At 39.1% G+C, this 27830-nt stretch overlaps 1 protein-coding gene across 1 annotated transcript; it reads right to left on the reverse strand.

Moving 5' to 3' along the window:
• Nucleotides 1-14054: 14054 nt before the first annotated feature.
• On the reverse strand, nucleotides 14055-26567 carry LOC307065001 (uncharacterized protein; the record flags this gene model as incomplete). The annotated part of the gene is made up of 4 exons (XM_079721736.1): nucleotides 26532-26567; nucleotides 15971-16108; nucleotides 14411-15390; nucleotides 14055-14322 (listed from the first exon to the last, which is right to left on the reverse strand). Exons 2-4 carry the CDS (start codon nucleotides 16106-16108, stop codon nucleotides 14055-14057), a joined length of 1386 nt encoding a protein of 461 aa, XP_079577862.1. The 5' UTR covers nucleotides 26532-26567.
• Between the last annotated feature and the right edge of the window lie 1263 nt (nucleotides 26568-27830).

Consider the following 27830-nt stretch of genomic DNA (forward strand, 5'->3'; position numbering starts at 1 on the left):
AGTAGACAAGGCCACAAGCCAACCTGGAGCAATGTCAGCTGCTAAAGTTTTGGAGTCTGACCCACCTGAGTTTACCCCCGGCTCTTCCATTTATGGCTCTATGATGTCAGGCAAGTTACCTAGCCTTTTTGAGTCTGTTTCCTTATCTTTAAGGTGAGGGTAAAATGCCTGTTTTAAAGGGCCTTTGAGAGTATTAAATAAGTTAATTCTGTCAGTTATCTGGCACATTGCCTCAAAGTTTAGTTATATTAAAACTCATAGATAGTAATTTATCATAAAATTATCAGAGTTTAGTTGTCAGCCTAATATTGACTGTCTTAATTGGGTAGACTTATGTGTTTCGAGCAGGAGAAGATCTAAGAATGTAAATGTCTTTTTCAGGACTTTTCATTTTAGGGGATACTTCCCTGGAAGTATGCTTCCCTCATGAGGCATAATGCAGTGGGTGCAGTGTGATCTGGGTGCTGCCCAATCCCCTTCCTAAACTTTGGAAACTCATGGTAGGTTTTCACGTCACTTGGAGTACAGCCTTAGGGAAACTGTGACTTGTGAGTAGAGTTCCTCCAAATAGTGCTTTTTTTCTTTGCTCTGTATCTTCAGACCCTATGAATGAAGACCTTACTGGAAAAACATAACACAAGAGCCAGGAACATGGTAAGAAGAAAATAGTGTTAGGGGAATGGGGTGAAGGTGGGGAATGACTATGTTTCCAAATGGTTAAAAACCAAAACATTGCATTTATCCTTTCCTCTTTTTGTCCTTGACTGACTTTAGGTGTCCTGTGTTATGTGCTCTATCTCCTCCAAATGAAAAGTGATCTGCTGTCTAAAGTCACATTCCCCATTGGCATGGGGAAGCTGTAGGTGGGCTAATTAGAACATCCTGTATGATTGGATGGGGGTGCATATTTGGCTTTATCTGTTTGGTCTTAAGTGGGAGTCAGGGATAAAACTCAGGGAAGCTGTCAGTTATTAGCTGAGTCCTGGCCATTTGGATTGGCTGTTGCAAAAGTAATTGTTTAGCTTCCTGGATTATTATTAAAGATAACAGTCTAACTACAAATCTGACTTATAGCAGGCTGGCTTCCTGGGTGGTTTATTGTAGATAAGGGGTTGGTTTCCTGGGCAGGTTTCTGCAGGTTGTGGATCAGAATTCTGTTTTTATATATGATCTGGCCATTATTTGTTTGTATGTTCAGTCTCTTAGGGCCAATCTGCCAGTTTTCTTAAAGACTAGCCCTGGAAATGGCACAGGTTTAACTCCACTTTGTTGGCCCAAGCAGTCACGGGACAGCCAGATTCAAGGGGAGTGGACATAGACTCCACCTCTTGATGCCAGGAGTGTTAACGAATTTGTAGCCATTTAAAATCTGCCACAGGACTTCCCTGGTGGCGCAGTGGTAGAGAGTCCGCCTGCTGATGCAGGGGACACGGGTTCATGCCCCGGTCCGAGAAGATCCCGCATGCCGTGGAGTGGCTGGGCCCGTGAGCCATGGCCGCTGAGCCTGCATGTCCGGAGCCTGTGCTCCGCAACGGGAGAGGCCACACAGTGAGAGGCCCGCGTACAGCAAAAAAAAAAAAAAAAAATCTGCCACAAGGAGCATGCAGTTTCCCTCTGCAAAGATAGTTTATTTTCTTACTCTATTTGCCTTTCTTTTGAGAATTCTTCATAATGAATTTAATGTGAAAATTCGTTCACTTCCCATAGCTGACAGCTTATGAACTCTGTTCCAGGAAGATAACTACCCAAGGGTACATGCACACTTCCCAAGGTTCAGCCCAAACCTCTATCTGCTCTATCACCCAGATCAACTTTGTGACCAAGGAGAACTTCATAAATTTCTTGTAGTCCTTTAATTTAAGACCTGGAAGAGTGGCTAGTACTAGTAGCTTCTTTTAGGTCCTTTCCTCCTAATCCCACTCTGATTCCCTCTTTGTACTTAATACAACCAAGTATCTCAGAACAAAGGAACACATAAGAGATCTCGTAAGAGGAAGAGAATTTTAAGCCTCTTTACACCATCATTAAAAGGTCCACCCCTCCTTCCAGTGACCCCCACTGTGTAATTGTTGTACCAGTTCACCCTTGACTGACTTCAAGTTCCCCTTGTGACTGTGTGGGGGGAAATGGGGGTTGCTAGTGGTGAGGAGAGCTTCAGTGTGCTTTAGGCTTGGAGGAGGGGTCACATATCTATATCCCTAATGGGGTCAGGCAGGTAGATGACCTAGATAAATGAGGCAGCTTTCAGTGGAGGAGAGACAGTGGATATAATGGATCTGAATGAACAGGCTGGTATATGTCCAGCCAATAGGTGGCAGTCTTACTTCTTAAGTATTGCTGATTGTCCTCTGAAAAAGATGCTAATGAACCCATGCCTTATCTTACAATTTTGAAAGAAGGCAGCTATGCATGCTTTTATGTGGAATCATCCAACTAAATCAGATTCAGAATACTTGAGCTAAAATGGTGCAGGCCAAATAAAACACATCTGTAGGCTAGATTTGGCCTTTAGGTGACTAGTTTATAACCACTGGTTGGGATGTGATTCAACTTTAAAACTGTTAGAAGGTTCCCAGTAAAGTACTTTCATCTATTAAGGTATTGTTTTTCACCTCTGATGTGCTCTATTTACTTAGAAATCCAAGCCAGAAAGCTGGTAGATTATCTAAGACTTTCCTCTTGCACAATCACCACATTCAATCTATCCCCAAATCATATTCACTTTATCTCAGTCATGTCTGTGACATTCAGTTCTGCTTTGCTCTTACTGACTCCTAACATAATTTTGCCAAGATATTGCAGTGGTCTCCTAGCTAGTCTTCTTGCCACTGACGTCATCCCTTCCATGTCTTCACACCAAATGATCTTTTAAAATGCAAACGTAATCATGTTCTCTGTTTAAAACCCTTTGTTGGCTCTTCCTATCCGACCATTTAGACCAAATCCTTTAGGATGGCTTACTAAGAGCCTTTCAATCTGGTTCCAAGGATTCCAGAATCACCTTATGCCATGTCCCAACATTCATCTTATATCTTAGCTACGCTGAGCTACTATCACTTCCTTTACAGCACCTTAATTTATTTATTTTTTCATCTTTGGGATTTTGCACAGGATGGTTAACCACCCTGGAATACTCTCCTTCCCAAGTCAACCTGGCACATTTCCGGCCATTTTTAGAGATTTAGTGCACGTTTCTCCTAAATTCAAAAGGTTTATCTCAACCAGGTCTTTTTTTAAATTTATTTATTTTATTTTTGGCTGCGTTGGGTCTTCATTGCTGCGTGCGGGCTTTCTCTACTTGCGGCGATCAGGGGCTACTCTTCGGTGTGGCGTACAGGCTTCTCATTGCGGTGGCTTCGCTTGTTGAGCACGGGCTCTAGGCGTGCGGGCTTCAGTAGTTGTGGCACGCAGGCTTCAGTAGTTGTGGCTCGCGGGCTCTAGAGCGCAGGCTCAGTAGTTGTGGCGCATGGGCTTAGTTGCTCTGCGGCATGTGGGATCTTCCCGGACCCGTGTCCCCTGCATTGACAGGCAGATTTGTAACCGCTGCACCACCAGGGAAGCCCTGAACCAGGTCTTTCTTACCACTAAATACAGTTAGCTAGCACCTTATAGTTTTCAACCACCGCTGCACATTAATAATATATATATATATATATATATATTTTTTGCGGTACGTGGGCCTCTCACTGTTTGTGGCCTCTCCCGTTGCGGAGCGCAGGCTCGGGCTGCGCAGGCTCAGCGGCCATGGCTCACGGGCCCAGCCGTTCCGCAGCATGTGGGATCTTCCCGGACTGGGGCACGAACCCGTGTCCCCTGCATCGGCAGGCGGACTCTCAACCACTGCGCCACCAGGGAAGCCCTAATAATATCTTTTTAAATCTACTTATGCTATTATGTCTTTCCTTCATTGTTAGTGATCTCTTGAAGGAACGGATCTGTCTCATCTTTGTAACTCCAACATCTAGTATAGAGACTGACAACTAAATGATTAATATTTAATTTCCTTGAATCCTCCTGATGAAAGAATGAAGTAATATTCATCAAGAGCCAACCAACAACTGTATTATTTGGATTCTGATCAGTCTAATCCTTATTCTCAGCTTTGTATTTGAAGATGTGTGGAAATGTGTTTGTCTAGAGCCCAGACATCCATTGATATGTATTGCCAATCCTTTCTTCACGTGACAGGTTGGGAGAGGTGCTGAGAAGAGTGGAACAAGTCCTTGGAAGGGAAGAGCAATGAAAACTGATGGCTGTATAGCCCCACAAAGAGGTAGGGACTATTTTGTTCATTTTCATATGAAGCTATATAAATAAATCATTTGTTAAATTAAAACCACAATCTTATTGCCAAAAGCTCAGTCACTTTGGTAATAGCCTAGGACATGATTGTAATTTACTCATTTTCTTCTCATGTCCTCTACTTCCCTAAATGTTAACATCTTAGCAGTAAGTGGTCGCCGTGGTGGTGTGATTTCTGAACAACACCGCTTGTTTAGAACCTGAAATGACACCATAGGAAATGATTAATGTTTTTGTACATTTTAATAGTATATCTTTATAGAACAAAGACGAGTCTCTTCTTGGATTATGATAAAGTTTTATTTTGAGAATTTTGGGTTCAACTTATCTTCTATTAAAGCCTTACTGCCAAGGAAGGAAAGAGACCTTGCTGAGTTAATATGAAGATATGCCTTCTCTTTTTAGGCTCTAAAAATGGTACCCTAAACTGCTCTTTAGAGGAAGTCAAGAAGGGAAACTGTTGTCTAATCTGGATCCATTGTGTGCCAGAAACTGTGCTAGTCAGTATGTCGTAGTAGAAGGGACTGGGCTCAATTTGAGGCTTTATCACTCAGTTCACGCCTTTAGATAAGTTATTGTTGATGTCTTTGCTCATCAGTTTTATAATTTGTAAAGGGTAAATTATAATTTTTTTATCTTGCTGTATTGTGAGGAAGGTGATGTGCAGTGAGAAATCAATAAATTTCCATTCTCTTTTTTTTATGGTAGAAAAAATAACATCGTTATTAAGTATTTTGAATAAGGTCAACTTATAGCAAGTTACTACCAGTAAAGTAGAACATTGCTAGCTGTGGATGAATATTTTTTTAATTTAGGTATAATTGACATATAACATTATATTCGTTTTGTAACCAAAAGTGGGATCTGGCTGCTTGCCGCTCAAAAGCCAATAAGGAGGCAAGTTTGGTGGAAAGGAAACTTTGCTTCATTTTGGATGCCGGCAACTGGCAGGGAGGGCAGACCCCTGTCCAAAGGCCGACTCCCTGCCTCCTGCAACCATTGGGCAAGAGCTTTTATAGGTTGAGGGAGGGGCTACATGCAGAAACAGTACAGTCAGCTCTGACAGTTATCTTGAAATTGGTCATCAGTGGTCTGACCAGCATCATCTGGATTATGTTAGGCACGGTTAATCTTCAGCTCCAGGGTGGGTTTGTTTCCATTTCTTTGAGGCCAGTTCTCAGAACTGTGGCAGCTTATGTCATGGCTACAGCTTGGTCATCATGTAGTTAACTTGTTGCACCTGGTGAGGGTTTCAGTATCTATAAGAAAGCTCACAGGATATGGCTCAGAATATTATCTATAGCCCTTAAGGAGGAACTAAAGGTCCTTGACTATGCTTAATGACTAAACTATTATTATTTGGTCTCCTTTGACTGTTTTCCTCTGTTTCTGTATTTTCTCATTTCTCTGATTAAACTTATTCTTTGGCTAAAGTTTTTCCACAGACAAAAGGCAGGCTGAGGACATGGTGGGGGGGCAAGGACCATAAGGTCCTGCTCTGTTTCAGTTTCAGGTGTACAACATAATGATTCAATATTTGTATACACTGCAAAATGATTACAAATGATTACCATGATAAGTCTACTTAACATCCATCACCATATATATTTACACAATTTTTTTTTCTTGTGATGAGAACTTTTAAGACATACTCTCCCAGCACTTTCAAATATGCAACACAGTATTATTAACTGTAGTTAACATACTGTGCATTATATCCCCATGACTTACTTATTTTACAACTGAAAGTTGATAAGTTTTGTCACCCTATACCCATTTTGACCACCCTGCAACTTCTCTGTATCTATGAGCTTCTTTTCTCTTTTTATTGTTTGTTTCTTTTACATTCCACATGTAAGTGAGATGATATGGTATTTTTCTTCCTCTGTCTGACTTATTTCCCTTAGCATAATGCCCTCAAGGCCCATCCATGTTGACACAAATGGCAAGATTTCATTCCTTTTTATGGCTGAATAATATTCCATTGTATGTATATGTGTGCATGTGTATGTATGTGCATATATATATATATATATATATATGCATGCCACGTTTTCTTTATCCATTTATCTACTTATGGACACTTAAGGTTGTTTCCAGATCATGGTTATTGTAAGTAATGTTGCAGTGAACATGGGGGTTCATATATCTTTTTGAGTTAGTGTTTTTGTTTTCTTTGGATAAATACCCAGAAGTTGAATTGATGGATTGTATGGTAGTTCTAATTTTAATTTTTTGAGGAATCTCCATACCATTTTACATAGTGGCTGCACTGATTTACCTTCCCACCAGCAGTGCACAAGGGTTCTCTTTTCTCCACATTCTCACCAACACTTGTTATCTCTTGTCTTTTTGATAATAGCCATTCTAACAGGTCTGAGGTGATATCTCACTGTGATTTTGATTTGCATTTTCCTCATAACTAGTTGTGTTGAGGGTCTTTTCATATATCTGTTGGCCATCTGTACGTCTTCTTTGGAAAAATTCCATTCAGATCTGCCTATTTTTTACAAATTGTTTTTTTTTTTTTGCTGTTGAGTTGTATGAGTTCTTCATATATTTTAGATATTAACCCCTTATCAGATATATGACTTGCAAATGTTTTCTCCTATTCAGTGTGTTGCCTTGGATGAATCTTAACTTTAAGCTGATGGTATTCAAGCTTGACTTCTGTCCTTGAGTCCCTTAGATTTCATGTTTGAGCCCACACAGATTATCCAATTGTATTCCAAGTTTCCACATATTCTGTTACCTCTAGGAAGCTGGCCTCTCTTCTGTCTCTCATATTTATGTTCTAATTGAGGGATTCACTTACATTCTTACCTTTAAAATTTTTATCCTAGAAAAAGTTGACATTGTAAGTGTAGTGGTTTTGAAACACATCCTCAAATTGTTTGGCATTTCTCTTTTTGAAAGATGGCGGTCCTGTTTGAATTTGAGTCAAACTTCGTAACTTGCTTGTAACTAGTAGAATACAGAGGAAGTGATTCTGTGTCATTTCTGAGGCTAGTTCAGAAAAGACCACTCAGCTTCCACTTGGTTTTCTTGGCATGCTTTCTCTGGGGAAGGCTGGGTGTCTTGTAAGACATCATACTTCTTTGGGATTGCCAGGTTGGAGAGGCCACATAGAGGTGCCCACAGTCAGTGGCCAAGCTCAGCTCCCAGCTGACAGCCAGTATCAGCTGCCAGTCATGTGGATGAACCATCTTGTACGTTTGATCTAGTTGAGCCTTCAGATGATTGAAACCCCAGATGACATCTAACTATTACTTATAACTGCATGAGAGACCCCAAGTGAGAACTGTTCAGCCAAGCCCTTCCAAGCCCAAAGATCTGGGAGTCACCCTTGAATCTACACTCTCTCTTACACTCCAAAGCCAATCCATCAGCAAGTTCTATTGATTCTGTTTTTAAAATATATACCAATTATAACTACTTCTTACTCCCTCTATTACCTCTGCCCTCATCCCAACTACTATAATATTTTGTATTGACTCCTGTTACTCTTTTTCCAGTCTTGCCTTTAATCCCAATGGAGATAGATCCTCCATCAGACAGTTAAAATGTTTTTAAAATTAAAAATCACATTATTACCACTCCACTGCTCAAAATTCTTCAAAGACTTCCTGTCAGATCAGAATAAAATGTAGCCTTCTGCACAGGCACCAAAACCAAAAATAGACAAATGGGACTACATCAAGCTTAAAAAGTTTTGTGCATCAAAAGGTAGAACAGAATGAAAAGGCAACCTATGTTATAGGAGAAAATATTTACAAATTACATACCTCATAAGGGGCTAGTATCCAAAATATATGAAGAAGTCCTATTACATATCGACAACAACAACAAAAACTAATAAAAAAAATGGGCAAAGGACTTGAATTGATATTTACCCAAAGATGATGTAAAAGATCAGAGGCGCAATACCACAATTATTAGAGAAATGCAAATTAAAACCATAATGAGATACCACCTCATACTCATTCGGATAGCCACTATCAAAAAAACAGGCTTCCCTGGTGGCGCAGTGGTTGAGAGTCCGCCTGCTGATTCAGCGGACACAGGTTCGTGTCCCGGTCCGGGAGGATCCCACATGCCGCGGAGCGGCTAGGCCCGTGAGCCATGGCCACTGAGCCTGCGCTTCCGGAGCCTGTGCTCCGCAACGGGAGAGGCCACAACAGTGAGAGGCCCGCATACCACACACACACAAAAAAATTGGGCTTCCCTGGTGGGCAGTGGTTGAGAGTCCGCCTGCCGATGCAGGGGACACGGGTTCGTGCCCGCCCCGGGCCAGAAAGATCCCACATGCCTTGGAGCGGCTGGGTCTGTGAGCCATGGCCGCTGAGCCTTCGCGTCCGGAGCCTGTGCTCAGCAATGGGAAAGGCCACAACAGTGAGAAGCCCGCGTACCGCAAAACAAACAAACAAACAAACAACAACAACAACAAAAAACCCCAAAAAATAACAGGTGTTGGTGAGGACCTGGAGAAATTGGAACACTTGTGCACTGTTGGTGGGAATGTAAAATGCTACAGCTCCTACGGAAAAAAAGTATGATAGTGCCTCAAAAAGTTAAATATGAAATTACCATATGATCCAGCAATCCCATTTCAATCCAAAAGAATTGAAAGCAGGGTCTGGAAGATACATTTGCCCAGCCAGGTTCATAGAAGCATTCAAAATAGCCAAAAAGTGGAAGAAACCTAAATGTCCATCCAGCAGACAAATGGATAAACAAAATGTGGTATACATACAATGGAATATTATTCAGCCTTAAAAAGGGGAAAATCTGACATGCTACAACATGGATGAGCCTTGAGAACATTATGCTAAGCGAAATAAGCCAGTCACAAAAAGACAAGTACTTCATGATTCCACTTATATGAGGTATCTTTAGTAGTCAAATTAAGATAAACAGAAGGTCGAATGGTGGTTACCAGGGGCTGCAGGGAGGGGGAAATAGGGATTTGTTTTTTAATGGGTACAGAGTTTCAGTTTTGCAGATGAAAAAGTTCTGGGGATTGGTTGCTAAACGATGTGAATATACTTAATACTACTAAAATGTGTACTTAAAAATGGATAAAATGATAAAATTTTATGTTATGTGGTTTTTTTACTACAAATTTAAAAAGAACTCTAATCTCTTTCCTGTGGCTTCCAAGATATTACATGATATGATCCCTACTTAATTCTCAAAAATTATCTCCCACAGACTGTTTTCCCAGCCTTCACCCCCAGAATCTCTCTACCCCAGGACACTTAGTGATGGGAAGAACCTAAGGGATTTGGTTGGAAATTAATTTTTGGCTTTTTCACAGGAGAAGTGTGGTTAGATACTTACTCTGAACTTCCTTTATTGTTTCCAGTTCTTTAAAAACCACTCACTTGTAAGCTTTCCAACAGAGTTTACATCATCACCTCTCCACAGAAATAACTGTTTCCACGTCCCAAATGTCAAGTTAACAAAATCAATGAACGTATTTCATTCTTCATTTTACCTGAAATTTGAACTATTGAAACTTTGATAACACTCTCTCCTTTTCAGTGAGGAGAACATATACTTGGAAGATAGAATCGGGTTTCAAATTTTGTTTCCACTGCCTACTTGTTATGTGACCTGGGCAGAACTTTTAACGGTGGGTTTTCTCAATATACTTTCCTTGGTTCTCACTCTCCATCCCCTCACTCAATCATGCCTATAATTCCATCCTTAATGGCAAACATTTACTGGATGCTGACTGTGTTCTTGGCACTGTCTGGACTTTGCAGCTTTGTAGGGGTATTTGGGGACAGTACTTCAAGCAGGGAAGCAGGATTCCCATTGGGGTTGGTGCTCCCTTCATTTGGCTAATGGAGCACAAACATAGACATAATATTGTTTGAGACTAATTAGAAAAATGAGCTTGCTTGTTGCTTTTCACTCAATCCCTGTGTACATTGCAGATCATTTTAACTTTGACAGGTAATTTAGGTTTAGCTTAATTTATGTAACTAAAAGTCAAAGAAAGTCAGCTTTGATAAGTGGTTTTATAAAACCACTAAACTCAGAGTTGGGGACTTGAGGTATTTGGTATGGATTATTTCTGTGATAGAATCATCTGCAAAATGTGAACATTGGACTAGATATTGTCTAATATTCCTACTGGTCTGATATCATGGAGAAGGAAAACTTGGGGTATGATTCTCACAGAGAGATATTCCTTTTAATGGTAGAAGCTTGTTCACATTTTTACTAAAATTATTAGATCTCCTGCCTAGTCATAAAATATATGAATATATGTTTTCTTTCCAGGACAGGAGACAATTTTCTTTATCACTTTTCCTTTGTCAAGAAATTTCAGCACAGTTTTTCTGCTCTCATTAGTTTCCATTGGAAAATATCTTTTCGTATCTTTATAAGAAGGACCTATGGTCAGTATTTTGTTTCCTGATCTTGGTTTGACTTTGCTAATAGCCACTTGGGTTGATGTTTTTTATTTGTTTGTTTTTTTGTTTTGCGGTACACGGGCCTCTCACTGCTGTGGCCTCTCCGGTTGCGGAGCACAGGCTCCAGACATGCAGGCTCAGCGGCCATGGCTCACGGGCCCAGCCGCTCCGCGGCATGTGGGATCCTCCCAGACCGGGGCACAAACCCATGTCCCCTGCATCGGCAGGCGGACTCCCAACCACTGTGCCACCAGGGAAGCCCCGGGTTGATGTTTTGTAATAATTATCATGCTATCTATGATTGAGCTAAGCCTTTTTTCATCCTGATGGTGACTACGTGGAACAGTGACTATTTTGGAGAATGATATGGGATTTGATTAAATTTTTTCTTCTTTGGACTCCTTATTTCTTTTGCATGGTGTACATCTGCCATTTGGACATATAGTTTTCAGTGACAGAGGAAAATATGTCATTCTTACTATGGGGAGATAAGTCTTTTTGGGTCTGTGAGAAGCATGGAAGAGACACAGTATGATATATGATCAATTGTTTATTTTCAATTTTCATGCAGTTCACTTTTCTTGGATTCTATGTGCCCAAGGTGATTAATGAATGAAGAATAATACAGAGTTCCAATAGAAGGATAATAGAGGCAGGTGTGATGACCCTTAATATTAATATAGCAGCTTTGGCTGACAGAATAGTGATTTTATACTATTGGTTCCTTTGATTTTTTTTTTTTTTACAAATATGTACCAATCTGGAGAGGTTCTGAAACTTAACCTCTCAAAAGAAAAATCCTTACTTAACCCTAACCTCCCCAAATACTTATGGTTTTCCAAATTTAGCACTCCATGATATTGCTTTCTCCCATTAACCAGTTCCTAACTATAAAGTTCAAAGCTTCCTATAGAATGAAAAGAAACTATCACTAATGTAAAGAAATAGTGTAACTAATTTTTTAAAGAATGACAAGAAAAGATAACCTCACTGAAAGTATAATGAACATTTTCTTGACTCAAAGTTGTCTTGGTCATTCTCCAATTCTTTGGGTTAATACTTTATTTAATAGTTTCTCACTCATAATAATAGTGTCTTTGTGACTGTCCAAACCCCAACCATTTTGAAATATAATTTGAATGGCCATATGTTGCAGGGTGTATGTTACTGCCTGTTATATTGGATCCCATAAATGCTCCTATATTCAAATCTGTTCCTGGCTCCCATATGGCTGGAATCATGACTGACACTTCCATCCTGAGAATGGCCAAACCCTGAACTGCCCATAGTCATAATCTGCACTGCCATAGCTGCCATGTTTCCAACCTTGATCTGAACCATGACTTTGGTTCCTTGAATAGAATGCAGACCATCTTTGGGTGGTCAAGGGCTGTCTACCTGAATCTCCTGAATGTCCTTCTGTGTTGCTAGCCTGACTGATATTTGATTCCTTGTGTCTGCCGCTACCAGAAATAGTTGAGGTGTGTCCGTGTTCAGTCCCAGAGTGTCTGGAGCTGTCTCTTTCCTGCTCGTGGTGGCGCCCCTGTCTTTGAGTAGTGCTGGATCCTGACTTTCCATGGACAGATTCACTCTTCCTGCGTGTGTCTGTCCTACCTTGTTGTGACTCTGAGTGCCTAGAGCTGTCACCTGACTGGCCATGGAAAGACCCATGTTGGTTCCTTGAGCTGGACCCAGACCTTCCATGAGTGGTCACAGAATGTCTACCTGAATCACCTGACTGCCCTTCACCATCGCTGGACCAACCAACACTGGATTCCCTGTGTCTCTTGCTTCCAGATCCAGTTGAGGTGTGTCCATGTCCAGTTCCAGAGTATCTGGATCTGTCTCTTTCCTGCTCATGGTGGCGCCCCTGTCTTTGAGTAGTGCTGGACCCTGACTTGCTGTGGCCAGCTTCACTCTTCCTGTATGCTGATCTCCCTTGATGTGACTCTGAGTGCCTAGAGCTGTCTCCTGACTGGCCGTGAGAAAACCCATGTTGGTTCCTTGAGCTCGACCCAGACCTTCCATGAGTGGTCACAGAATATCTCCCTGAATCTCTTGAATGTCCTTCGCTGTCTCTGGCCTGACCAACACTGGATTCCCTGTCTTTCCCATTTCTGGATCCAGTTGAGGAGTGTTCATGTCCAGTTCCAGAGTGTCTGGAGCTGTCTCTTTCCTGCTCGTGGTGGTGCCCCTGTCTTTGAGCAGTGCTGGATCCTGACTTTCCATGAACAGATTCACTCTTCCTGTGTGTTGTCCTCCCTTGATGCGACTCTGAGTGCCTAGAGCTGTCTCCTGACCGGCCATGGGAAGACCCATGTTGGTTTCTTGAGCTGGACCCAGACCTTCCATGAGTGGTCACAGAATGTCTACCTGAATCTTCTGACTGTCCTTCACTGTCACTGGACTGACCAACACTGGATTCCCTTTGTCTGCTGCTTCTGGATCCATCTGAGATGTGTCCATGTCCAATTCCAGAGTGTCTTGAGTTGTCTCTTTCCTGCTCATCGTGGCGCCCCTGTCTTTGCGTAGTGCTGGATCCTGACTCTCCATGGACAGATTCACTCTTCCTGTGTGTGTCTGTCCTACCTTGCTGTGACTCTGAGTGCCTAGTGCTGTCTCTTGACTGGCCATGGGAAGACCCATGTTGGTTCCTTGAGCTGGACCCAGACCTTCCATGAGTGGTCACAGAATGTCTACCTGAATCTTCTGACTGTCCTTCACTGTCACTGGACTGACCAACACTGGATTCCCTCTGCCTGCCGCTTCTGGATCCATCTGAGGCGTGTCCAGAGTGTCTTGAGTTGTCTCTTTCCTGCTCATGGTGGCGCCCCTGTCTTTGCGTAGTGCTGGATCCTGACTCTCCATGGACAGATTCACTCTTCCTGTGTGTGTCTGTCCTACCTTTTTGTGACTCTGAGTGCCTAGTGCTGTCTCTTGACTGGCCACGGGAAGACCCATGTTGGTTCCTTGAGCTGGACCCAGACCTTCCATGAGTGGTCACAGAATGTCTACCTGAATCTTCTGACTGTCCTTCACTGTCACTGGACTGACCAACACTGGATTCTCTCTGCCTGCTGCTTCTGGATCCATCTGAGGCGTGTCCATGTCCAATTCCAGAGTGTCTTGAGTTGTCTCTTTCCTGCTCATGGTGACGCCCCTGTCTTTGCGTAGTGCTGGATCCTGACTCTCCATGGACAGATTCACTCTTCCTGTGTGTGTCTGTCCTCCTTTGATGTGACTCTGAGTGCCTAGTGCTGTCTCCTGACTGATCATGGGAAAACCCATGTTGGTTCCTTGAGCTCGACCCAGAGCTTCCATGAGTGGTCACCGAATATCTCCCTGAATCTCTTGAATGTCCTTTTCTGTCACTGGCCTGACCAACACTGGATTCCCTGTCTTTCCCACTTCTGGATCCATCTGAGGTGTGTCCATGTCCAGTTCCAGAGTATCTGGAGCTGTCTCTTTCCTGCTCATGATGGAGCCCCTGTCTTTGGGTAGTACTGGATCCTGACTTTCCGTGGACAGATTCACTCTTCCTGTGTGTGTCTGTCCTTCCTTGATGTATCTCTGAGTGCCTAGAACTGTCTCCTGACTGGCCATGAGAAGATCCATGTTGGTTCTTTGAGCTGGACCCAGACCTTCCATGAGTGGTCACAGAATATCTACCTGAATATCCTGACTGTCCTTCACTGTCACTGGACTGACTAACACTGGATTCCCTGTGCCTACTGCTTCCGGATCCAGTTGAGGCGTGTCCATGTCCAGTTCCAGCGAGTCTGGAGCTGTCTTTTTCCTGCTCATGGTGGTGCCCCTGTCTATGCCTAGTGCTGGATCCTGACTTTCCGTGGACAGATTCACTCTTCCTGTGTGTGTCTGTCCTCCCTTGATGCGACTCTGAGTGCCTAGGGCTGTCTCCTGACTGGTCGTGGGAACACCCATGTTGGTTCCTTGAGCTGGATGGCGACCTTCCATGAGTGATCACTGATTGTCTACCTGAATGTTGTGAATATTCTTTGCTGTCGCTGCCCTTACTGATACTGGAAAGCCGGTGTGTACTGCAACCGGGTTGAAAATCCATAGTCACAGTTTCTTCACAAACTTGATATGAGCCCTGACGCTCTGATCCTATACATTTTTCACATCCTCTACCTTTATTTTCGTAACCACGTTCTTCTTTTCCTTCATTTTCCCTGGTGGGGCTAACACTTGACATGTGACTTCTTTCTTTTAGTTCAGTAGAACTCGCTCTGCTTTTCTTTTCCCTACTTGATTCATGATGTTTCTTCCCACATCTCTGTCTCTGTCCAGAAGTAGCTCTGTCATCTCTTCTTCCTTCCCTTCCAGAACTAGACCCATTTCTGTTTCTTCTTCCTCCTCTTGGGCTCTCTGTTCTATCTTTTTTCTTTCCATCACTTCTTCTTGAATGACTGGACTTTCTTTCTCTTTCTTCTTTACCCTCTTCTTCTGTTTCATCTTCAGAATGGTATCTATACTTTTTCTGCTTTTTCCCTAATGTCTTGAAATTCTGTCTCTGGGTATAATAATATGCTTGAGCCAACTTGAATACCATCAGGAAAAACTCTGTAAAGTCTATTTTATCGTTGTGATCTACATCGAGGATATGCATGAAAACATCAGCAGTATCTGGGTCATCTGGATTCTGTATACAAGGAAGACAGAGAGGGAAAGTCCATGAGACTGACTCAAATGGGTAATTAAATAATTAAAGTTAACTTAGGGAATGTGAATTCTTGGTACAGGAAAGTAGAACCTAATTTTTTCTTTAATAATATTTATCTTATCCTGACTCAGCAGGGAGCTGTTGGTACTGTCCTAAAAAAAATAAATCTTCAACACTATTATGGTGACACAAAAAATTTGATGGGGCAAGTTCTTTTTACTTCTTCAAATGTCAGTATTTTATAAATTTCTTAAACTGAATTGTCTTTTAGCTGTACCCTCTTTACATTCTTGAAATTAGGGGGAATATTACAATGAATTAACTAACTGTTTTTCACTTATTTGTCCTAAATATTTATATATATTTTTTCACAGTGTGTGTGTGTAGTATATATAGAGGTATAAAGAAGTTGAACAAATTATATCTGTTTTGAAATAAGATTACATTTGTTCCTCTTCCAAAAGAAACAACTCACAAAGATTTCACAGTAATATTTTGACAGATTGTTTGATGCAGAACAAAAATGATATACCCTTTAATCCTGGCAAATATCTTTTACCTTCAGGATTGGCTGAAACTCTGCTTCCAGAAGTTCCTTCAGCTCTTTTGTACTCAATGTGTCAGTCTCCTTATCTGTTTTTGAATATTCGTGAAATAGTTTGATGATGGCAATGATGTTTTCCAGGAGAGTAGACATCTTTTGGAAGTATAGGTGAACCTAGAAAAAAATTAAAATGTACTTTTCTTATATTTCTTTTATTTTGTAGGTCATATCAGTTATTGTGATGAATTTCCACATTTATAACCTACATCTTTCCCTATGTAGTCCAGCTTTAAAAATGGAAGATGGCCACGAAAAATTTCTATCTATTATCTACATGGTGAATATTAACACAGAGTTTGACTGAACTGCTTACTAAAAAAATGCCAACATTTTGGCCTTGAACTCATTCACAGCAGGATTTAGATACTCTCACAGACCTTAGTGTGCTGTACATAAGACACCCTTTTCTGATCTGGCCATTGTCCATAACAGGATTTAAGAAAGGCTACTCGTCAGAAGCAGGAAAATTTACTCATACCAATTTGCTAAAAATCCGTCCTCCGAAAACTAATTTGCTAAATGTATGTTGAGAGACTATTTTCTGCAAGCCAGTTTGTCAAATGGCTGAGACAGTCAATGAACAAACATCCTTTCAGTTTACTTTTTTTTTTTTTTTGGTTTTGATTGGATATAATGGCTTAATAGCTTTTCAATATTATAAAAAGGGTTTGATTGGATCAAATGGCTTTAATAAATTTTCAATATTATAAGAAATATTTTCATTGCAGAACTGTTTACAATAGCCAGGACATGGAAGCAACCTAAATGTCCACCAACAGAGGAATAGATAAAGAAGATGTGGTATATATACACAATGGAATATTACTCAGCAATAAAAAAGAACAAAATAATGGCATTTTCAGCAACATGGATGGACCTAGAGATTGTCATACTGAGTCAAGTAAGTCAGACACAGAAAGACAAATATATGATATCGCTTATATGTGGAATCTAAAAAAAAGGACATAACTGAACTTATTCACAAAACAGAAGTAGAGGCACAGATATAGAAAACAAACTTATGGCTACCAGGGGTAAGAGGGGGGAGGGATAAATTGGGAGATTGGGACTGACATGTACACACTACTATATATAAAATAGATAACTAGTAAGAACCTGCTGTATAGCACACGGAACTCCACTCAATTCTCTGTAATGGCCTATATGGGAAAAAAAATCTAAAAAAAAAAAAGAGTGGCTATATGTATATGTATAACTGATTGACTTTGCTGTACACCTCAAACTAACACAACATTGTAATAAATCAACTATACTCCAATAAAAATAAAAAATAAAAAATATTTTGTTGACTAGCTTTCATTTTGCCATTTAAGGAGTAGCATTTAAGGAATGTTCAGTTTATCTCATTGAACAAAGGAATTACTAAACATGTCAACAAATCTAAGCAAGCATTTATTATATAAAAGCATTATAATGACTACTTTAGGACTTATAAAACCAGGCAGAAGATGTCCTTGATTTTTATTTCACTGAGAATTTGGAAGCCGTAGAAAATAATAGCATGAAAGGCATTACTGTAGTAGTCAGATCTATAGCATTTATGGACCTTAGATTGTTTGGTAAGAGGAAATAGGTACTGATTAATTTTTGACATGGTTAAATACGTATTTTGATAAGTTTATGGATAAGAACTAGAAGGATAGAATTTATAACTTCTAAACCATTAAGAGAAGAAAAAACAAATAAAAAAACCTTGATCAATTTGATAGAAGCCAGGGGAAAAGAAAATAAAAAGCATAGAAAAGGCAGGATAAACAGAAAATATAAAAGAGTAGAATTAAATATAATTTTATCATTAGTTACAGTAGATGTAAAATAGGCCAGACTTGCTGGTTAAAGGGCAGATTATAAAGATTGAATTAAAAATACAGTTATAGGCTTTTTACAAAAACACACCTAAGATTTTAAGATTTTTTTCAGCTACTGTTATTTGTGGTGATATTTCAGACCTGGACTTAATTGTAATGGCACTGTCTCCAAAATCTCACTCTCATGGATTTACTCTCTGACTTCCTCTTGTACCTATACTTCAATAATTCTTTAACCTCACTTTTTACTGCTTTATGTACTCACTTCTCTTTTTACCTTGGTTAGACATTATAGTTCATCTCCATCATTACTCCTTGCATACACCCTCTGTTTCTTGTCCCACTCTTTCTTGTACTCATTGGCAAAGCCCCAACAGCTTCTTCCTTTCCTTTATCTCAGAAGATGGGCTTGCTTTTTTTTTTTTTTTTTTTTTTTTTGCGGTACGCAGGCCTCTCACTGTCGTGACCTCTCCCTTTGCAGAGCACAGGCTCCAGACGCGCAGGCTCAGTGGCCATGGCTCACGGGCCCAGCCGCTCCGCAGCGTGTGGGATCTTCCCCGACCGGGGCACAAACCCGTGTCCCCTGCACCGGCAGGCGGACTCTCAACCACTGTGCCACCAGGGAAGCCCTGGCCTTGCTTTTTATTTCACTGAAAACTTGGGAGCCATTAGAAGATAATTTCATTTTTCCAATATCTATTCACCCAACCTATTGCATTTGTATCCACATACCTTAACCTTCACTACTGTTTTGGTGGATAAACTATGCTTCTCTCCTCTGTTTCAGCAATGGACCTCACTCTCTTGCCTATTCAAACAACTTGCTTTTGCAGTTGTCCACTTTTTCTCCTGCATCATCAATTTCTTTTTCTCTGCTGGATCATTCCCTTCAGCATGTATTTATGCTGAAGTGTCTCTTATTAACATCCTCTCCTCCCATCCTACATCTTCCTTTAGAAACCACCTGATTTATCTTTTCACTTTTATAGCAAAACCCCTCAAAAGATATGCCTATATTTCTTGTTCACTTCCTATTTCACTCAAATTATCTTTCTCTCTGAAAAATCCACTAAAGCTCTTATGAAGATAAAAAAAGTCCTTTATCTTACTACATCCAACTATCCATTTTCATTTCACATGTGCTTGACATATCAGCAGCATCTGATGCAGGTGGCTACATCCTCTTTCAGAGACCCCGTGCTCTCTTGTTTCTCTTCTAACCTCACTGCCTATTTGCTGTTAGTCTCCTCTTTCAGCCCCTAATGTCTATGTGCCTGAGATTGACTCCTTAGTTTCTTTTCTCTATTTATGTTCCCTTGAACGGGGTGGAGGGGATCTCATCTAGCCCTATAATTTTAAATCCTATGTATAGGTTCACAACTCCCAAGTTTATATGTCCAGCTATAACGTCTCCTCTAAGCTTGACATGTGTATATCTAAATACCTATCAAATATTTCTATTTGGGCCTAAGAGAGGTCTTAAACCTACCATGTTCAAGATAGAAGTCTTCATTTCCAACTACTTTACCCCACACCCTCTCCTCCCCAGCTATCCCTATCTCGCTGATTGCCCAAGCCACAAACCTGGGAATTAGTCTTGGTTCTCCTTTTTCTCACATCCTGTATTTAATTCATCAACGTTTTATTCAGTGTACTTTAAAAATATCCCTGAAGCTGGTCACTTTTCCTACCTCCATACTATTGCCTTATCTAGTAATTAATTTTGATCCATAACAAAAACATGCTGGACTTTGTATCATCTTGAAGATAAGTTTGTTCCCTTGAACAGTATTTCCCCCTCCACCAGGATGTTCCACCCCATCCAGCTCTCCTAATGAATTGTTTACTTTCTCACCAAAGAGTCTTCAAAGAGTTTTCTGTGCTTTCCCTCATTTTATGTTTACCATTCATTTAAACCCAGTTCTCTCAATTTTCTGTCTCCAAAACACTTGAAACTGATTTGTGTCAAATAACCTATGATCTCCAAGTTGCTAAATACAGTGGTCGGTTCCATCTCATCACCATCTTACTCAACCTCTTGGTGGTGTAAAGTAGAGTTAACCTTTCCCTAACCATTCATGGAATTTTGTTTGTTTGTTTCTTGGATCTCAAGACTACATTCTCCTGATATACCTCTTATCTATTGGCTGCTGTTTCTCAGTATTCTTTGCTAACCTCTCATCTGCTTAATCTCCAAATGTTGGAAATCCCCATGGCCCATGTCCGTGTATCTATTCACTTCAAAATCTCATTGGATCCCTTGACTTCAGATACTATCTATCTGATGACTTCCAGATTGATACCTCCAAGCATGACCTCACCTTGATTTCTACACTTTCATTCACACCTTAATTTATTTAACAAATATTGAACACCTACCACAGGATTAAGTACTGTTTTATGCTTTGGGGATATACTAATAAACAAGATAAATGAGATGCCTATTCTTATAAAGACAGTAAACAAACAAATGAATGAAGCCATTAGATATTGAGAAGTGATATACATACATTAAAATAACAATGGTGCTATATAGAGTTATTATGGGGAATGTACTTTAGATTAATCAGAGAAGATTTTGTGGTAAAGAGGATATTAGAGCTTAAAATGGAAAAATAGGAAGCAACTAACCTTGTTGACTAGTTGAAGAATTTTAAGTAAAAGTAACAGTGCAGTGATCCCAACATGGGAATCAACTTGGAATGTTAGTGATATAGAAAAAATACAACTCCAGAACAAATCAGGAGTGATACAACTTAAAGTCAGATTTACAGAAAGGGGTCAGAAAATGATGATCTTCTAAATAGGGTAATATTTGTGCATTTTATTCTAAATGTGATGGGAAGTCACTAAATGATTTTTTTTTTGTAACAGAGTAATCTAGTATAATTCAGTTTTTAAGGGATCACTTTGTGGAATGGCTTAGTAGGTTGTTTCAGAGTAAGATTACTTTAAGAACAACTAGAAAGCTGGTTGTGTGTGTGTGTGTGTGTGTGTGTGTGTGTGTGTGAAGGTGTCATAATGCTACCAAAATTGTGACAATTTATTGAAGCCTACATTCAGATTGGAAGGGAAGTACAGTAATTTGGGGGGTTAAATAACTACAGTTTTTTAAAAAAATGATGAAAGATATCAAGCCACAGAATCAAAAACTATTATCAACTCCAAGCAGGGTATATAAAAGAAAACCATGCCTAGACACATAATAAAAACCTTCTGAACACTTAAGACAATGAGGAAATCTTAAAAGCAGCCAGGGAAAAAACACATATTATCTTCAAAGGAGCAACTATAAGACCGACAGCTGACTTTTCAAAAGAAATAATGGAAGCCAGGAGACAATGAAATGTTTTCCTCATCTTTCTGTAGGAAAGTAAGTTCTGTACTAGAATTCTATACCCAGCGAAAGTATACAAGAAGAAGAAAGCTTGCCTAAGGATATTTTCAGGCAAACAAAAACAAAACCAATCACCAGCAGATCCGTAAAGGAAATAGTAAGGAATGATCCTAGTTGGAAGCACAGAGAGGCAGGAAAGAATGAAGAAATGTCAACAGAGTAAGTGTGTGGGGAAATCTAAATGGATATTGATTGAAAACAACAACAATAATAATATTTTTCAGGATTTATGGTCATGCATAACAATATCAAATAAGGCTGGAGGGGGTAAATTGAGTTCAAGTACTATAGGATACTTGAATTGTTTGAGTAGTGTTAAAGTATTTTTTATAATATATTCTAATAACTCAAGGATAGGTGTTGTAATCCCTAGGGTAAGCATGAAAAGAATAGTAAAAGAATGTATAATTAATAAGCCAATATGCCAAAAATTAACTGACAAATATGTAATTCATTCAAAAAAGTCAAGAAGAGAAAAAGAAATATAGAAGAGGTGGGATAATAGAAACCAAGTTGTAATATGGTAGATTTAAACCAAATAGATTTAAACAGTAATAATACTGAGTATGAGTGGACTAAATACTGTAATTTAAAAACAAAGATTGTCAGACTAGATTGAAAGAAAACAAGTACATGATGCCTACAAGAGACACACTTAAATATGATATATGATGGAAAAAAGATATATTATTCAAATACTAAAGGAAAGCTGTTGTTGCTATATTAATATCTGTAGAATAGACTTTAAGACAAAAAGTATAACTAGAAGAAAACTTCATAACAATAAATGATTAGTTCATGAGGAAGATATAAAAATCTAAATTGATATGTACTTAATAACATAGCCTCATAATACATACAACAAAAAATGACAGAATTATAAGGACAAATTGACAAATCTATAATTATAATGGGTAACACACTTCTCTCAGCAACTGATAGAACAAGTAAATAAAAATATTGTAAGGATGTAGAAGAGCTCCACAAAATTAATCATAAAACTTTAACTAATATGTATTGAACATTGCATCTAACAAATCTATTATACACATCCTACTGAAATGAATATGAGACTTTAAAAAATTTACTATATGCTGGTCATAAAGCAAGTTTCAACAAATTTTAAAGGATTGAAATCATGCAGAATTTGTTTTGTACCACAGTGGAATGAAGCTAGATTTCAATGATAGAAAGAAACCTACAAAAATGTCCAATGTTTGGAAATTAAGCAATAACTTCTAAATAACAAATAGGTTATAGAATAAATTACAATGGAAATTAGAAAATATTTTGAAATAAATGAGTATGAGAAAAATATGAAATAGCAAAACTTGTGGGATACATTCATTCCATGCCTAAAGAAAAATGTATAGCTTAAATACATATATTAAAAAAGAAGAAAGGTTGAAAAACCAATAACCTAACCATGCACCTCAAGAAGTTTGAAAAACAACAACAGATTCTGCCCAAAGAAAGTATACTAAAGGAAATAATAAAGTAAGAACTGATATTAATGAAATAGAAAACAAATTTAGAGAACCAAAAAGCCAAGATTTTTGAAAAATTAATAAAACTGAGAAACCCTGAAAAATTAATCAAGAAAAGAGGAGAAAGGCATAAGTAACCAATATCAGGAAAATAAAAGGGGACATTGCTCTAGATTTTACAGATATTAGAAAGATAAGTGCATATTATAAAAAACAACCAAAATTTTTGAAAATTTAAATGAAATAGACACATTCTAGAAAAATGCTTCTTATGCAAATGGAAACAACAAGAAATAGAAAACCTAAATATTCCTATATCTATTAAAGAAATTAAATCTTAAATGAATACATATTCCATGTTGGGGGGAGGGGTGACTACAAATCAGATGGCTTTACTAGTGAATTTTATTTAATGTGTAAGAAATAACCCTAACATCACACAGATTGTTTGAGGGAAATGAAAAAGGGGGAACACTCATTTTATGAATCCAGCATAACCTCAGTACCCATAACCTGACAAGAATATTACAAGAAACAATTTTCAAGACAATTTCCTTCATAAATATAGATGCAAAAATCTGAAAGAAGATAATAAACTGAATCTAGTGTTGTACAAAAAGAATATATATCATACTTAAGAAAATTTTAATACAAAAATTCAAGTTTGGTTTAACATTTGAGAACTGATTAATTAACTACTCTGATAGAATACTGGGGAAAAATTCTATGAACCTCTCAACAGATGCAAAAAAACATTTGATAAAATCCAATATTAATTTTGCTTTATAAATAAGAGGTATCAATTATATCTATGAAGATGGTATAGCAAACATCATACTTAATGGTTAAATGCTGAAAGCTTTTCTCTCTGAGTTTGGGGATGAGATCAGTACACCTGCTAATATCCTATTCAACATTGTATTGAAGGTCCTAGCCAGAGCAACAGTTAAGACAAAGGATGAAAAACAGAATAATTGGAAAGGAAGTAACAAAACTGTCATTACTGAGAATGATGTGACTACTGTATATAGAAAAATTTTCTACAGTGTCTAAAATTTATATTAAAATATGGGGGCCCAGGATTAGCCAGGACAACATTGAAGAAGACCAAGTTTGTGGACATACTGGATGTCAAAGTACATTATGAAAGAAGACAGCGTGACATTAGTGCAATGCCAAGCAAATGGATAAATGAAAGATAGGAATCCAAAATCAGACCTACATCATTATGCACATTTAATTTATGAAAAAGACTGGTGAGAGTTGTCAGGGAAAGGATGGTCTTTTGAATACATGGTACTATGTTAATTGAATTCCCATATGGAAAAATGAATTTGTTCCCAGGTGGATTTTACATATAAAAATATAAAGGAGACAACATAGGAGAATATATTCAAGAACTTGGGGTAGAGTAATACTTCTTAAATAGAACTCAAAAAATATTAATGATAAAGAAAAAGATGGATTAATTGGACTGCATTAAAAATAGGAACATCTGTTTATTCAAAGACTCTATTAAAGGAGAGAAGGAAAGCCATTGAGTGGGAGGATATATGCAACACATTTAACCAATAAAGGACTCTATCCTGAATATAAAAATAACTCCTATAAATCAGTACAAAAAATACAGACAGCCCAATAGAAAAATGGGTAGAGAGCAGAGGAGCTTTACAAAACAGGATATCCAAATGACTAATAAACACAAAAAGTTAACCTTGTTAATCATCAGGGTAATACAAATTAAAATTACAGTGTGAGACAGTAGTACCCCCACCAAAATGACAAAATAGACAAACGGGGAAAAGAATCCTAATTCCAAATATTGACGAGAATATGGAGAAACTGGATCTTTCATACACTGCTAGAAGGAACATAAACTGGCAGAAGTACTTTCAAAAATTGTTTGGTAATACCTAAAACCAGTAATTTACTCCTAGGAATATTCCCAGTAGAAATATATACACATTTGTAACCAAAAATCATGTACAAAAATGTTCATAGCCCCATTATTTATAATACCTCCCCAAATGGAAACAACCCAAATATCTATCAATTAAAACAATAAATTGTGGTATTTTCATATAATAGAGGTGGGAGTGAAGGATAGCCTCGACTAGGATGATAGTGGTGGACAGGGAGAAAGATGGATTGGCATGTCTTATAATCAGAGTTGGCTGGTCAGGGTGATGAATCAGTGTGGTGTAAAGGAAAGACTGGAATCACGCATAACTTCTAGATTTTGGTTTGAGCAAAGAATTATTTCTCTAGGTCGTCAACAAATCATCGAGTTGATCTCCATGTGCTATGCAACAGCTTCCCACTAGCCATCCATTTTACATTTGGTAGTGTATATATGTCAGTGCCACTCTCTCACTTTGTCCCAGCTTCCCCTTACCCTCCATGTCCTCAAGTCCATTCTCTACGTCTGTGTGTTTATTCCTGTCCTGCCACTAGGTTCATCAGTACTGCTTTTTTAGATTCTGCATATGTGCGTCAGCAGATGGTATTTGTTTTTCTCTTTCTGACTTACTGCATTCTTTTTTTTTTTTTTCCGGTACACGGGCCTCTCACTGTTGTGGCCTCTCCCGTTGCGGAGCACAGGCTCCGGACGCACAGGCTCAGTGGCCATGGCTCACGGGCCCAGCCATTCCGCAGCATGTGGGATCTTCCCAGACCGGGGCACGAACCCGTGTCCCCTGCATCGGCAGGCGGACTCTCAACCACTGCGCCACCCCCTAACTTACTGCATTCTTTATGACAGATTCTAGGTCCATCCACCTCACTACAAATAACTTAGTTTTGTTCCTTTTTAGGGCTGAGTAATATTCCATTAAGGAGGCTCAAGAGGGAGGGGATATGGGGATATATGGATACATATAGCGGATTCACTTTGTTGTACAGCAGAAACTAACACAACATTGTAAAGCAATTATACTCCAGTAAAGATGTGGGGAAAAAAAATTCTCACTATTTCTATTACGCTGTCATCTCTCATCTAAACTGCAGCCCATCTCCCTGCTCCCACCGTTCCCTATTATCCTATTTTCTACATAGCAGCTCAGAATGATCTTTTTACTCCTTCTGCTTAATACTCTCCAGTGGCTTCTCATATACTTAAAATGATGTACAAACTCTACTGTTCCTCTGTTTACATGGTCTACCCCTGTCTAGCTCTGTGACATCACCATATACCACTGTTCCTCCTGTTAAACATGCTCTAGGCACACTAGCTTCTTTTTGTCCTTTAAAGCAAGTTTACTCCTGCTTTAGAATCCTCTCATTTGCCTCGACTGGTTTCGTCTGTCATTAAGATCCCTGCTCAAAAGATAATTCCCCGAGGGGCATTTTCTAACCCTCCAATCTAAAGTACTCTCCTCCTATTACTTTACTATATCACTCTCTTATTTTCTTCATTGTTCTTATCACTATTTGAAATTTTTATTCATTTATTGTTACTGAATGTCTCCCCCTACTAAATGTAAGCTCCCAGGAGTAGGGAGTTTACGTTGTTCACTGCCACATAATCAGCCAAGCAGCACTTGGCAAATAGAAGGTAGTTAATACATATTTGTTCAGTGAATGGATAAATAGATAATCCAGCAATATTAAGAGAGTAGCCTTGTGGAAAGCAAAGTTGTGCCCTCATCTTCCTCCTATGTCAAAATAAACTTTTAGTAACGTTGCCACTAAAAATAAAGAACCCGAAACATCCAGAACTTTTAGCCTCAGACCACACATCCATCCAGATCTCCACCTTGCTTAAGAGCAAGTAGACAAGGTTAGATGTATTTCCTCTTACTTACTTCCTTCCTTCACCAGAAGAGCAAGTAGAATGTAGCCTGAAGGAGCTTGCTGTGTGCTGAAGTCTGGGATAATGGCCTTTTTATAGCAGGTCCATCCAGGGAGGAGCCGTCTTCTGTAGGTTGGTCTGATTCATTCCTAACCGAACCCAGATCCACCCATATCTCCACCTCTATTATTTCTCTAGCAATGTGTTTGCCTCCCAACTTCTTCACGTCCTCATCTGTACTTGTTTTGCCAAGTTCCAAATTTAGCTTTACATTATTCTCATATACTGGAGATTTTATGGAAGGTACACTTTGGCTAGCATGGGTTCTTAGTGTGCAGGGTCCACACCTTCTAGGTTTTGTTGTGGTTGTTGTTACCCCTGCTTTGAATGGTGGGTGGTTGATAAATATCTATTGATAAGTGTACTTCCTTATCCTTGTCTCTAGAGGAGTAGAATATACATTTCTGAAAAACTTAAATTCAATTTATGTTTAAGCAAACATCACAAGCACCTACCTGCCTGTCCCTTTATATCTATGAATTCCATCTCTGAATCCTGAGAGAACTTGCCATGATGAATGTTAATCTTCTACAGAGTATGCAATTCAGAGGAGGTAGGCAAATTTAATTTTGACTTTCCAAAAGAGAACAAGAAAGTGGGCTCTTGAGTTAGAAGCAGTGATCACTCTGAGCTGGCATGAACTTATTGGGCAAGAATCATTTTCAAGTTTATTACATTGGGGTATCAGAGACCTGTTTACTCTTCCTGTGGGTTTTCTCATTAACCTCATAAATATACAGGAGACACTTATCTTTGGCCTCTCTCTTAATTTCCAGACTGTATGTTGAACAGATTATGTTTCCATTTGGATGTCCCCTAATTAGTTCAGTCCATACTGTTCAAAACTGAACTCATTATCATGCCTTATACCAAAATATACCATCCTTCACATATTGGTCAATGACATCTCCATCCACTGAGTGTCCAAAACCCCGCAAAGTCATTTTCCATTTCTCCCTCTCTTTAGCCCTCATGCTCATGTCATGACATGTCACTTTTACCTAGACTTGTATTCTTAATATGCAGGCCTGTTCTCTATATCTAGTGCAGCAATTTTAGTTCTAGACCTCACCATCTTTGGATTGGACATTAATAAAAAGTGTCATAACTAGCCCCTCCACTATTAGCCTGCCTGATTCATCTTTTACTCTTATCATATCATTCCTTCTGGTGACTCCTGCTTGCCTGGAAAATTCCAAATTTCTTATACCCTTCACAGTAGGAGTGAATTTGTATCTTTTTAGCTGCTTCT

The sequence above is a fragment of the Hyperoodon ampullatus genome (genome assembly GCF_949752795.1).
Source record: "Hyperoodon ampullatus genome assembly, chromosome: 2".
Classification (NCBI taxonomy): Eukaryota; Metazoa; Chordata; class Mammalia; order Artiodactyla; family Ziphiidae; genus Hyperoodon; species Hyperoodon ampullatus.